We start from the raw sequence: 12,798 nt of genomic DNA, 5'->3' as shown, positions 1-12,798 counted from the left end.
AAGTAAAATCTCGACTTGAGGAACAAATTTTCTCAATCCGGCGGTCATCTGAAAGTATATTGAATCTGATCCGCCCGAAAAAGAACAGAAAAGTTCCGAAAAATACAAGTTTTTGTGTTTCATGAAAAAAAAAAAACTCGCCCCAACTTGTTCTACAATCTGTCATTTTATGTTTCATGAAGTTTTTCAGCACAGAAAAGTTCAAGTTTTTTCTGCTCCTACTTTTGAGGTAGAGCAAGTGAAAAATGTCAATTGTCATCTGTTTGATTGATTGTGATAAAAATAAGAGAAAACAAGATTTTAAAAAGTGAATTTCTTAAGAATTTTTATTTTAGTAAAAAATAATTTCAAGAAATAATTTTTGAATTTGAAATTTTGCAATTGATAAAGACAACTGTCAATCTTGTTAAATACGTAGTTGAACTTTTCTGTTCTTTCTCGTTCTGACAGATCTCCTCTGGTCTATTCTGTCCTAGATTTTTTTCATTAAACAGACCTATTGTTTTTCATCGATTTGGTTTTATTTTTGTTGCGATAGACGATATTTAACACTAAAGAAATAAATAAAAAAGGAAATTATTATTAAAAAATATAAATTTTTAGATGATAGTTTCCTCAAATCAGTCAAATTTCTTTGTGAGCTTGATTGAAAAAAAATATTTTGTCAAGTCAAGATTTTATTCTACTCAAGTGAATGCTTAAGTTGAGAAAAATCTTAACTTGAGTAACGAATATGAATTTCGCCCTAAAGTATTCAAAATAGGAAAACAAAATTTTTACTGAAGGATTTTACTGATAGCTATAACTGAGCCCTATTTTAATCGGTAAATAAGAAAAACCTTTAACGTTGTTTCGATTATTAAAAATGCCTGGAACTGACAATTTCCACGTCTATGGTTTTGACCCTTATATTGTTTTTGTTTGGTAATACTAAGAAATGTCCGGAATGGATAATAAAACGAAAAAATTTGAATCCTTTTTTACTCTGAAGTTTGTGGGTCACTGTATTTGTACTAGAAAAACGAAATAATTTATATGGCCCCAATTACACTTTATATTCAAATTAGTTACCAACGACTGTACACGTGATAATCTTATCCAAATCAAATTTTTCAACCATTCATTTATTGCTAATAGTAATAAAGGAATAAAATTACAAAACTTAAAGTTTGTATTAATTTAAATATGTAAATCCTTTTATAAAAAAAACGGCCAACACACAGTTGAAGAGTAAACAATGTAATTTTAGTGTTGTTTATTCATTTTTATAAGTCACTTTTTGTTTGTAAAAAGATATGAGCTACACTAAATAGTAGAGAACTTAATACAATAAAAAACGCACTGCGTTTGAAACATCAACAAACTATATACTTGTAACAAAAGATATCATTAAATATTTATCCTGCAAAGATTAATTTTTTTACATGCCGTTTGTGTGTTTGTAATATTTTATGTCTCATTGTTTTGAAATCCTTCATTGAATGTTATTTCCATATTTATTGATTAAATGCTCTTCATTTAAGCATAATGGTTGTTTTTTTTTTTGTATTCATATTGTTTTATTTACATACGCCATCGTCAGTGCAGGTCTCTGTTCTTGCATACTTTACTGTGCCCATCTTCCCAATGGGCTTTCTGACACTCTTCTGAACAGTATGATGCCTTGAAACAGCAAAGGAGTATTGCCTCATTAAAACACCAAAAGCACTAAAAATTACATATCGAGGTTTATATGAACAAATTAATTTTAAAACAGTTAATAATTACCCATTGTTTACGTTTAATAGTCTCCATATTACGTTCCATTTTAGCGATAGCTTCCTTAAATGTCTTGATTTGATTTGTCAGGTCGGTTTGTTTTTTTTTGTTTTCTTTTATAATCTTAAGAGCCCCATCGAGATCTTTTTGGAGCTGCATATAAAAAAGGATTAAACATTTCTTCAAAGCATCATACATATCAGAGGAACCAAAGAATGACCGGATGAATGAACAATTGGAAGTTGATGCATTTCTCCTAACTCTTAATTAATTTCCAATATAAGAGAACTATGAGAAATAATTTTGGTCTTACTAACCAAATTTTAATTCGTAACGACCACTTTCTTTTCGCACATGTTTCTTATTTAGGAAATTTAATTTTTAAGCCGGTTTTTGCTATGAAATGCATTTTATTTCACTTGTTCGTTGATTCCTTAATTCGTTGGTCGCTTAAAGGATCATATTACCTTTTGTACTTCCAATGATGGAAGAATATCTTCTTTGGAACGTGTGTGACAGATGTTTCTGGGATTAGATATATTTTCGCTTCTTTTCCTGAAAAATAACACAGTTTCATCGATTAATACCATATAGAGTTTATAGCCAACTATTTTATAGTTCTATTTTCTACTTAATTTAGCACAATTAATAGTTGACGAACGTCGGATCACATCACATTTAATTTATATGATTAAAATATTAACTTTTATTTCTGCAAAGCCATTTTGATATCAATATCAATTATGAACACCAAAGTAAACAAAATAAAAAAAAAAGACACATAAAAAACATTTTCCATTAAATAAGAAAAAATAAACAAAATTGTTAAAATATTTACTTTCTGTGAGCCATGTTTGTTTTGATAAGCTGGAAGACAAAACAAGCAACTGGCAATCTAAGAAAATAGAACAGATAAATGAAAAAATTGGTAACGGTTTGATTTTTTTTCTCTGTCTCGAGCATCATTATTTTTTGTTTTGTTTTGTTTTGATAGCCTGGTAATGAGATCTTTATAGCACAGTTATAGAATAATTCACACTAGAGGTTTACAAAAACAAAAGCAATCAAAACAATCAACAATGATACGTTCAAAAATAAGCTTGTTAACCTTTATATTTAAAATATTTGGCTTCGATTACTTGCAGAAATATTTAAGTTGCATATATGATATACGATTAGAAAAAAATATATAAGTTTTTAATTTACTCATTACTATTCTAATCTTAGTATGACATAACTAATCGTACAGGCGTGGGCCAAAAATCTCGAGGAATGAAGCAGTTGGAAAGGTCATGTACAAATTTTTTTTACAGAAAATTATAACAAGTATGGTTAAAAACGGAACGGATTAGTTATTATTATTAAGCTTTCATACTCAGCTTATCTCGAGTTGTTATACAGGGTGTCCCACAGTCACCGCCCCAAACGAAAACCATAAATTCCTGAGGTCATTTTAAGTCGAAAAACTTATGAGGCAATTTTCTCGTTTTCGTTCCGTTTTCGAGTTACCACGGTTTTTATGATTTTTGCTCTCTTGTCCTTCAACTGGCCTTATCTTTGCCAAACTACGTTTGATTTGAAAGATTTTTTTTACAACCAATCAAGAATTTATTACAGTTTTAGTTTGTCTCAAAACTTTTTTTTCTGCGGACAACCGTTTCTCCACAATTTTGCATCAAACACAATTTTCTTCGTTTCTTAAGTTGTTTTTTACACTTTCATATCATTTAAGTCAAAAAAATGCGTTAATGAGTATTAATTTTTTGGGCTTTTAATTAAAGCCCAGTTTATTTTCATAAAAAAATTAAGTTTTAGTTCATAAAAAAGGCTACTGAAAGTAATTAAAAAAATAAACTAACTGAGTGAATTAAAAAAAAACATAATTTTTCAATACAAAATTAATTTAAATGAATTAAAACTTTTTCGGAGCTTTATCTATTTGTTCTTTTCTTAACCACAATAGCTCAGTAAAAGTTTTTAGTTCTTTTAAATTAATTTTTATTTAAAAATTATTTTTTTTTTTTAATTCACTCAGTTTGCTTATTTTTTTTAATTACTTTCAGTAGCCTTTTTTATGAAATAAAACTTAATTTTTTTATGAAAATAAACTGGGCTTTAATAAAAAGCCCAAAAAATTAATACTCATTAACGTGTTTTTTTGACTTAAATGATATGAAAGTGTAAAAAACAACTTAAGAAACGAAGAAAATTGTGTTTGATGCAAAATTGTGGAGAAACGGTTGTCCGCAGAAAAAAAAGTTTTGAGACAAACTAAAACTGTAATAAATTCTTGATTTGTTGTAAAAAAAATCTTTCAAATCAAACGTAGTTTGGCAAAATTAAGGCCAGTTAAAGGACAAGAGAGCAAAAATCATAAAAACCGTGGTAACTCGAAAACGGGACGAAAACGAGAAAATTACCTCATAAGTTTTTCGACTTAAAATGACCTCAGGAATCCATGGTTTTCGTTTGGGGCGGTGACTGTGGGACACCCTGTATATGTAACATTGTGTGATATGATTTTCGAAGACCAAAAGCTTATACAGGGTTGCTCTGTTAAATTATAAAAAGATTTCTTCGTACCAACAAGAAGATTAATTTCGACCACAAATGTCAAATACAAAATCGCTTCTTCGTAATACATACAGTGTTGCCATGAAAATGTTGAAATATCTGCAGAAACGACGAAAAAAAATCTACAATGCAATGCAGGTGTCACTCTTGTCAGCAAAATTAGTTACGAGAATATTTTTCGTCGCTCAAATTGTTAAATTTTCTTAGTAGTTGTATTGTTATGCTTTTTCCTCTATAAAATCAAAATCGTACTGAATTTTTGTTACAATTTGCATTTGAGAAAATGAAATCAAGAAGGAAAACTATACAACCTTATGAACAAACTCCAGCTGGTTTGAAAACTAAAGTTAAATAATAGAAAAAATTGCTAGTTTTGGCAAAATAAATGATGCCTTAATTCGTCCTTGGCTTTACTTTAATTACCATTTTACTGATTTTTTTAATGAAATCCATTTCCGTTTTGGAAACGTTAAGTCTCAGTTGCAGATAAAATCTGGACTGCAGATTTATGGTTCTTAAAAGTCTGGGAATAGGTTGAAAATCTGCAAAATGCAGATAAATCTGCACTATTCGCAACACTGAATACATATCATGAAATTTCAAATCCATAGGTTGCTAAGGGCTTTAAATTATTTATTTTATGGAATAAGTAATCTCCACCTGAAATATTGACATCATGCAATTTTTAACCCTTTGTTACCCGGTGTTTACAGCAAGAAACCGCCAGTTCTTCCCTGGTGAAATCCCCCATTTCGGAAAACGCGAATTATTCTACATAACAGTATTAATTTGAACGAATAAGTTATTTGATCAAAGTTGTAGGTAAATATTTTTTTGAGCATACACTTTTTTCCTGTAAGTTTAAGTTTTTAAAAGGTCTTTTTAATGAAAAAAAAATCCAGGACAGAACAGATCAGAGCAGCACAAGTTTATAATAATGTGAGAACAAGAAAGATCAGAAAAGTTCAACTTTGTATTTAACAAGATTGACAGTTCGCTGGCTGAGAATTATAGGGTTGTATGTAAACTCACCTTAGTTTTGAGAAAATCGATCTCAAAGTTTTTTAAGGCTGGTTTTTGGATAAAATAGTTACATAGCTGTAGTCATATGACTATTTTAAATAGTTATCCCGGTCTTGACTATAGAAATAGTTACTTTTTCTCTGAGTGTACCTACTCTCTTCTTTTCCTGAACACGAAAATTGAATTTGCATCAGGCAAAAAAAATAAATACAAAATAAATACACAACATAATTGTTCCATCGAAAAAAATTCTTTGAGTCATTTATAATCAAGCGGTTTGATTATTGTAGTTTTCACGAAAATACAATAGTAACTTTAACATTTTGAGCGCAATGTTTGTAATTGGTACAGATATAACTCAAAATAAAGCTAAAGATAACCTCGCACATCTTATCAGAAACTTGCTTTCTATACGAATCTTTCGATCGGCACTATCTTCAAATATAATTTATGTCACATTTCAATTATTGAAAAGAAATTACAAAATATAAAAATTTTGAGTATCAATTTACCTTTTTCTAGAGGAATTCTGCGCAACAGCTAGTGGCTGTTCTTCATTATCTTGATCTCTCTGCTTTGATGTTTTGGCAACGTCCGACCGTCTTTGTTTTTGTGGGCTGGTGCCCATCAAAACCCTCTCTAAAATCGCCTGTACTTGGGCTCTATCAGCTCGAAATGAGAATTGACTTGGTGGATAGTGCAACAACAGTTGATGATGTTTGAGTTCTTCCATAGCTGATTTCAGTGCATGTCCTTTAGACAGTTTCAACTGTTTTGGATCAGTATCAATTGGACGAATGTTCTTAACATCCACTAAAGCTCTTGAATGATCGCCACCAAAAAATCTTACGTCATACTTGTTATTAGGCAAGACCCTAATAACTTTTGCCGGCCAAAATGGAAAACCAGGATGTTTAGCAAAAACCAACTCGTGACGTTGCACGCATGGCTTACAAAACCAACCCTTTGATTTTTTGTGATTCGAGTAACGGAAACAATCAGGGCACCGACCAATCTCAGCAAGGTCATGTGTTATATCACGTACTAGCCATTTTGTTGAATCCATTTCTGTTGAATCTGTGAATGATTGATAAAAGATCGTTTTGTATTCATTAAAACAACTTAACCCTCTATATGCACACCCTGCGTGAAAGATACGCGGGTGCGAATTTGGTTTGTACTTTTTCATGTCGTTATAACTTTTTTCGGTTTCAATATTTTATAGGGAATATGTATGAAATTAAAGTAGAATTTTGCGAAGAATTCGAATATTGTATTCACAATTCCTAAAAAATATACTGTCACCATTAAAATGATAATGTTTAGCGAACATCTTTTTTAATTTAAAAATGTTATAGCATTTAATTTAATGACGTAAATTTGCTGATTGCTATAATCGCTCACCAGTAAAAGATTTCAGATTCCTGATGTTTCAATTTTTACTGATGGATTTTACTTATAGCTTTAACTGAGGCCTTATTCCTATTTCCTCTAAGAGGTCTGTGTTGATATTGTTTAATATTTCGTCGACGTTTCGGGCATGATTACACCCTTCGTCAGGACTATAGTAAATTTTTGTATTTTTTTTTTTAATACTAAGGAAAAACTAAATTTGAATCTTTACTTACAATACATTAAAATAATAAATTTAAAGAGTTTTCTTAAAATTTGTTTTCTTATTTGTCTTCGGTTTATCTCTTTTTATTTTTGTAATATTTCAAAATTCAAACATTGAAGTCTTGAAAAAAGGCTTTTCATCAATCGAAATTTCATAAAAAATTCCTAGAAACCGCTTAGAGGATCATAATTATACATTTTTTTCACTATCGATTGTATAAAATTCTTGCAAATTTAAGTTCTAAATAATTGAAAGTGAAGATGTCCACTCGAAATACGGCTCAAGACCACTTATTTATTTATTTATTAATCATTTTAACTCCATACATAACTAAGAATTACATTGGGCAGGTTCAGAAACGTTAGGGCCTAAATATTTAGGTAATTTCTCGGCCTCTGATTGGTCAACTGTCAAAAAAAATCCTTCCAATTTAGGTAATTTTATTGGAAAGCTAACTGGAAAATTAGGCAAGAAAATTTTACCTAAAAATCTAGGAAAGTTTTTTTTGTCAACATGACAGCTGATTGTTTTCAATTACAGAATTTCGTTAGCAAAATTGAATTTATTTGTGTAAAAAACCAATTAAAAGTGCATTATCGGTTATAATAAATAATATTTATTTATTAAAGTAAAGTTAAATTCGGTGTTTGTCCCATGCGGTCTTAATTAAATTTCGAAATTTGACAATAACATCATATCCAAACTAATTTAGGCAATCAACGCAAATTTCCGTTCAGAAAATGACGTTGCCTAAATATTTAGTCCCTAATATTTCCTGAACGTGCCCATTCTTTTTCTCTTGTAGAGGAAAACAATTTGTTTGAACATTTAAATTTTCAAATAAGTAGTTAAAGTAACCATATAAAACAAGTATTTAATTTAAAAAAAAACACACTTGTTGTCAAAAGTAAAAGAATAATAAGATCTCGAAATATTTTACCGAGTATGTATCAATTGATGGTAGTCTTAATTTTATCCTATTTAAAAATAGAAGATAAAAAACTATATTTTTAATTTAAATTTTATAATTGTATTTTTCTCGAAATCGGTTTAAGAGGGCATGTGCTCTTTTCCCATGAACTCTTCGTGTATGAATTTCGTAAAATCTACTCACCACCAAATAAAACACCTATGTTGTGCTGAAGATCAAGTGTGTCAATAAGGAATTCCATTAAATATTTGTATTCGCTGGACTCAATTTTTTGCGAAATGTCTTTTGGGGCAATTGGGATGCGAAGTAGAACTTTTTGAAGTACTTCAAGGTCCTTATCATCAGAGTCTAAGGAATCCAGATAGGCAATAGTGTCTGCTGTAATCTGAAAAAAAAATATTTATTTGCATAATTTGATCCAGAACTAGATTTTTGGCCTTCAACAAAAGCGTACAATTAAAACCAAATTTAGGTGGCTTTGCTCAAATTTTCAATAGAAAGTTAAGTTTGTATGTGGGCTTCAACTTGAGTAAACTTTTAAACATTAAGGGCGGGATTCAGAGTCGTCACTCAAGTAAAAATTTTTCTCAAGCACAAGTCTGAGATTATTTTCTGAGATTTTGCACAAGCATTTGCTTCAAAACATACTCATTTGGTATTCATAAGCTAAAATTTTAAGTTTTCTTACAGTAACAAGTAGCTGAAGTGGACCAAACGCAAGAGCAAATGTTCACTTGAGTAACATTTTTACTTGAGTGACGACTCTTAATTCCGCTCTAAGCTTCTACTAGCCTATCCGATAATTGAAATATCAGCCCTAAATAAAATAAAACTTAAGTTAACTCGAAAGAAAAAACTAAAAATGCTTGTCTGAGAAAATCAAAATTAGTTGAAATTTATAGTTTTCAAAATATATACCCTTAGCGAAAAAAACTGAGAATATTGAATGCTGCATAAAAAATTACCCATGTTATGTTGCGTGTGTATGTAAAGTTGAGTAAATAACAAAGTTCATCAGACTCCAAATTTGGTGGATTTCGCAAAGCTGCACATTTAGAGAGGCGACAGCTTGTACAGAGCCCATGATCGTCATCGTCTTCGGTTGTGATTACTTCATTTTTTGCATATGAAGAGGACACATTGGATCGCCTACTTCGATTTGGAGGGCGAGTCTCACCCAAGCACATAACATCAACTTTGGATTTCATATCAACATTCAAATCAAAATGACCTTTATTTTCTTCTGGAGTACCGCTTGTTACGCTAACTGAATCCATTGCATTATCTGCATCATTAGTGGCAAGCTGAGATGTTGTCGATTTTGATCCTAGTTCGGAGACCGAGCAGTTTATATCTTGTTCACAATCAGAATTAAACTCGGGTAGCGGATTCTTTTGAACTTTTGCTGATGGGATTTCATAGTTGGGTTTCTCAGGGTCTTTGCGATAGCACTCACGATGAAATGCTCTTGGACACTTTAAACAAGGTTCCAGATTTCCAGGCAAGTGGCACTCGAAACAGTAATGATCGTGTTGTGGTATCTATAACATATAAATATTAGAGACAGAGCAAAAACAGAAGAGTATTAGAAAATACTGGAATCTCCATCGGTGTCGGCAAACTCAGTGGTCTTCCCTCGGCAACTTTGAGACGCGGAGAGCCACGTCCGTGATCGACTACAACCGGAATAAGAATCTTGTCATTGATACATTGAGTAATTATTTGTGTAGCTACCTCTGCAGACATGATAAAAAGGTATACAGTTACAATTGAAATAGCTTTAAGGGAATACATTTTCTCACCATCGCTGACCAAAGCATCGTTTTTTAGGATTTTAACCAATTGCTCAAGAGTTAACTGTTCGAATTTGGCAGCTGCTATGGCTCTATATATAAAACGAATGCAAGAAGGCGGCGCTCTTCGTACACGATTCATAATTAGCGCTTGGAGTTTATAGGGATTCGCAAATATCGGATACGAATTAAAAGAAACTTAATGCATTATAAGTTAGGCTAGAGTGCCTTTATTTCTTTTATTTTGTCAGATTATTTATATTTATTTTCCGAACATATAGTAAATGCTGGAGAGCCAATATAAAATGTTGAACATACGATCTCAAAGCGATTTCAGGAAAGTGACAGTAATAAATTTTTGTTTTGTTTTCGTTTTTGCGTTGACATAGGAAGACAACCGCAAATGAAAATTGCGCGAAATCTTCAAGTTTTTTCAATTTGCTCGTTCGTGGCGTATTTCGTTTTTATCACCGATTTAGGCACTGAGCTGAGCAGTTCACAAATAATAAGTGTGTTCAACGACGCTGTTCCAGACAAAAAAGAACAGCTTTTTGCTGTTTATTGAGGTTTTTCTATTCTGAACTGTTCTAGTTTGCTGTTCATTGACGCTGTCAAAAACAGTTTAGAACAGGTTTTTCTATTCTCGCTTTTGAGTCAGATCAGGTTAGAACAGCCCTTCAAGCAAACGAGTCCGACCTCGGTCCGAATCCGCTCCGCCTCAGGTGGAGCTGAGTCCGACTTTGACTCAGAAACGGGTCCGAAGACGGCTCAAATTAGTATATGTCAGCAATTACATGAAGCCTCAAGAGGCGCGACTCTTTTTTCGAATTTTCTTTTGATAATCATTCTGTGAGGCGCGTACTATTACACGATGCCTCTTGAGTCAAATACTCAAATTTGACGTTTCTCTTTTGATTTAAGTATTGTTGTTGTTTTATTCCACCAAGAAGCAAAAAGAAATGAAAGGGAATGTTGAAATACGAGAGTGGAAAAAGAAACGTCAAAAAAGAGTCTCAGAATTTTGGCCCACGACTCTCCGGTCGGATAATTTTTGTTTTATCTTCTTTCTCTTTTGCGCTCATTGGTTTTGAAAAAAGGCGCGCCTCTTGAGGCTTCATGTAATAGCTGACTATGGAAATTATAATCACCGCGGAGCCGATTTTATATGCATTGGTTTTTTCACCACGATTTCTCTGTTCATACACAAAAAGTTGCAAGTGTGTGAGTGCAACCGTTTTTCTCGGTCGGAGGTCGGAGTGTCTTTTCTGAACTCCGTTTCCTTGCTTGAAGGGAGATTCGTGAGAAGTGTCAAAAGCAATGCTGTCATTTTTTGTTTTTGTTTTGATTTAATTGTGCGAATATTTCTCGGGTGCTCGTGGTTTTTATAACTAAAAAAAAATTTTTAATTATTTTTTTCGCAGTAAAAACAAAAAAATAGACGATAAAAACAAAAAACGATAAACGAAAAATTCATATAATTTACAATTTGTTTTTTTGACAACTGACGTTTAAATGACTGTTCTTACTTGTTCTGACGTTCCTCCCGAAACTGCTTTCCTGTCCTGTTCTAATTTAGAAAAATCTTCGTTGAACACAACTAATAGTTCTGTTTGGGTTTTGCCTTAAAGCCATGTGCAAACCAAAATCAAATTTATTTTTTTGCTGTTCGAATTGAGTTAAAATGGGTTAAATGGAATTTTTTTTGCCACTACTTTGATTAAAATTCTGTCAAGATAAAACAAAAATTAAAATATGGTAAACAAAAAGGTCTACCCCATATACAATAGCCTTCGCAAGTAACAAATTTGGCTTGCATAAGGTCCATTTCGTTCGATTCAACAAGCTATAGTTCGTATACATTCAGTTTAAAGGCCGTAGGGTTAGTTTGTAAGGTATCTGTAGTTTTTTTATTGTATATATGTATCCTAGTTTATAAGAGGGTGACAAAACGTCACACAGTTAACGTAAACAAAACTCTCTGTCATGAGCAAGAGTAGAAAAAAGAAAAACATTTTACTGACCGCCATGAGGCAAACATTGTATTCATTTTCATTACAAAGCAACTGAAAGAGCAGGCAATACATTATAGCCGCCAGTTTAACTTAAGTAAAGTAGTAAAGAATTGTTATTTTTAGACTAAGACAGCAACTGTAACCTAAAAGACTCAATTAAGAAATTCAATTCAAAAATTCAGTTTAAAGGCCATATTATTCACTAGTTTAAAAAATACATCTGGATGTAAAGAAATTGAAATGTCAAAAATAAATCCAAATCCATATTTATATTCACGATTCGATGCAAATGGTCTTGTATCGTTGTAAAAGTGTAACATTTTCTTAAACTAACAGCCCTATTCTGGCAAACCTCACAAGTTATGAGAACTTTACAAGGTGAGCTGAATTTGATTTTGTGAGGTTTTTGCGTCATAAAAACTTTTGAATTTGTGATCTGGTCTGAAGTGCTGCTAACTTTACGCCTTACGTAATTTGTTAATAACTTTTAAACTATGATTCACCAAATTGTAAAATTGATTCACGAAATTTCACCTAATTCTCACCTAATTATTTGCATAAAAAATTTTGGAAATCCCCACTAAGTGCTGCTAAGTTGATGGCGGTAAAAATTAAATCCTTGGATTTATGAAATTCAGATTAAATGGATTGGATTTAAAATCAACTTAAATCCAAACTAAATCCAGAGTGAATAATATAAGGGTTTTTGTGACTTTTGAGGTTTGCCAGAATAGGGGGGTAAAATAACCAAATATACAGACTACAATTTTCTGAGTCCGACTTCGGCTCAGAAACGGGTCCGAAGGCGGCTCAAATTAGTATGGAAATTATAATCACCGCGAAGCCTATTTTATATGTATTGGTTTTTTCACCACGATTTCTCCTTCGACTTTGTGTTCATACACAAAAAGTTGCAAGTGTGTGAGTGCAACCCCGTTTTTCTCGGTCGGAGTGTCTTTTCTGAACTCCGTTTTCTTGCTTGAAGGGTTATTCTTAGCATAAACTTGAACACACCTAACAGTTCGTAGGTTCTGTAGTTTGTCAAATAGAACTTTTTATTTTATTTAGCACTGAACACACCTTATTTGA

General features: G+C 31.8%; 1 protein-coding gene across 1 annotated transcript; it reads right to left on the bottom strand.

Moving 5' to 3' along the window:
• Positions 1 to 1,531: 1,531 nt before the first annotated feature.
• LOC129910312 (MYND-type zinc finger-containing chromatin reader Zmynd8) lies at positions 1,532 to 10,195 on the bottom strand. The gene is made up of 8 exons (XM_055987645.1): positions 9,707 to 10,195; positions 9,501 to 9,640; positions 8,870 to 9,445; positions 8,088 to 8,289; positions 5,868 to 6,432; positions 2,226 to 2,313; positions 1,768 to 1,911; positions 1,532 to 1,707 (listed from the first exon to the last, which is right to left on the bottom strand). Exons 1-8 carry the CDS (start codon positions 9,837 to 9,839, stop codon positions 1,579 to 1,581), a joined length of 1,977 nt encoding a protein of 658 aa, XP_055843620.1. The 5' UTR covers positions 9,840 to 10,195; the 3' UTR covers positions 1,532 to 1,578.
• Between the last annotated feature and the right edge of the window lie 2,603 nt (positions 10,196 to 12,798).

The sequence above is a fragment of the Episyrphus balteatus genome, chromosome 2 (assembly GCF_945859705.1).
Source record: "Episyrphus balteatus chromosome 2, idEpiBalt1.1, whole genome shotgun sequence".
Lineage (NCBI taxonomy): Eukaryota > Metazoa > Arthropoda > Insecta > Diptera > Syrphidae > Episyrphus > Episyrphus balteatus.
Note: the sequence above shows the minus strand (reverse complement) of the source record. Positions and strands in the feature narration are given on the sequence as shown.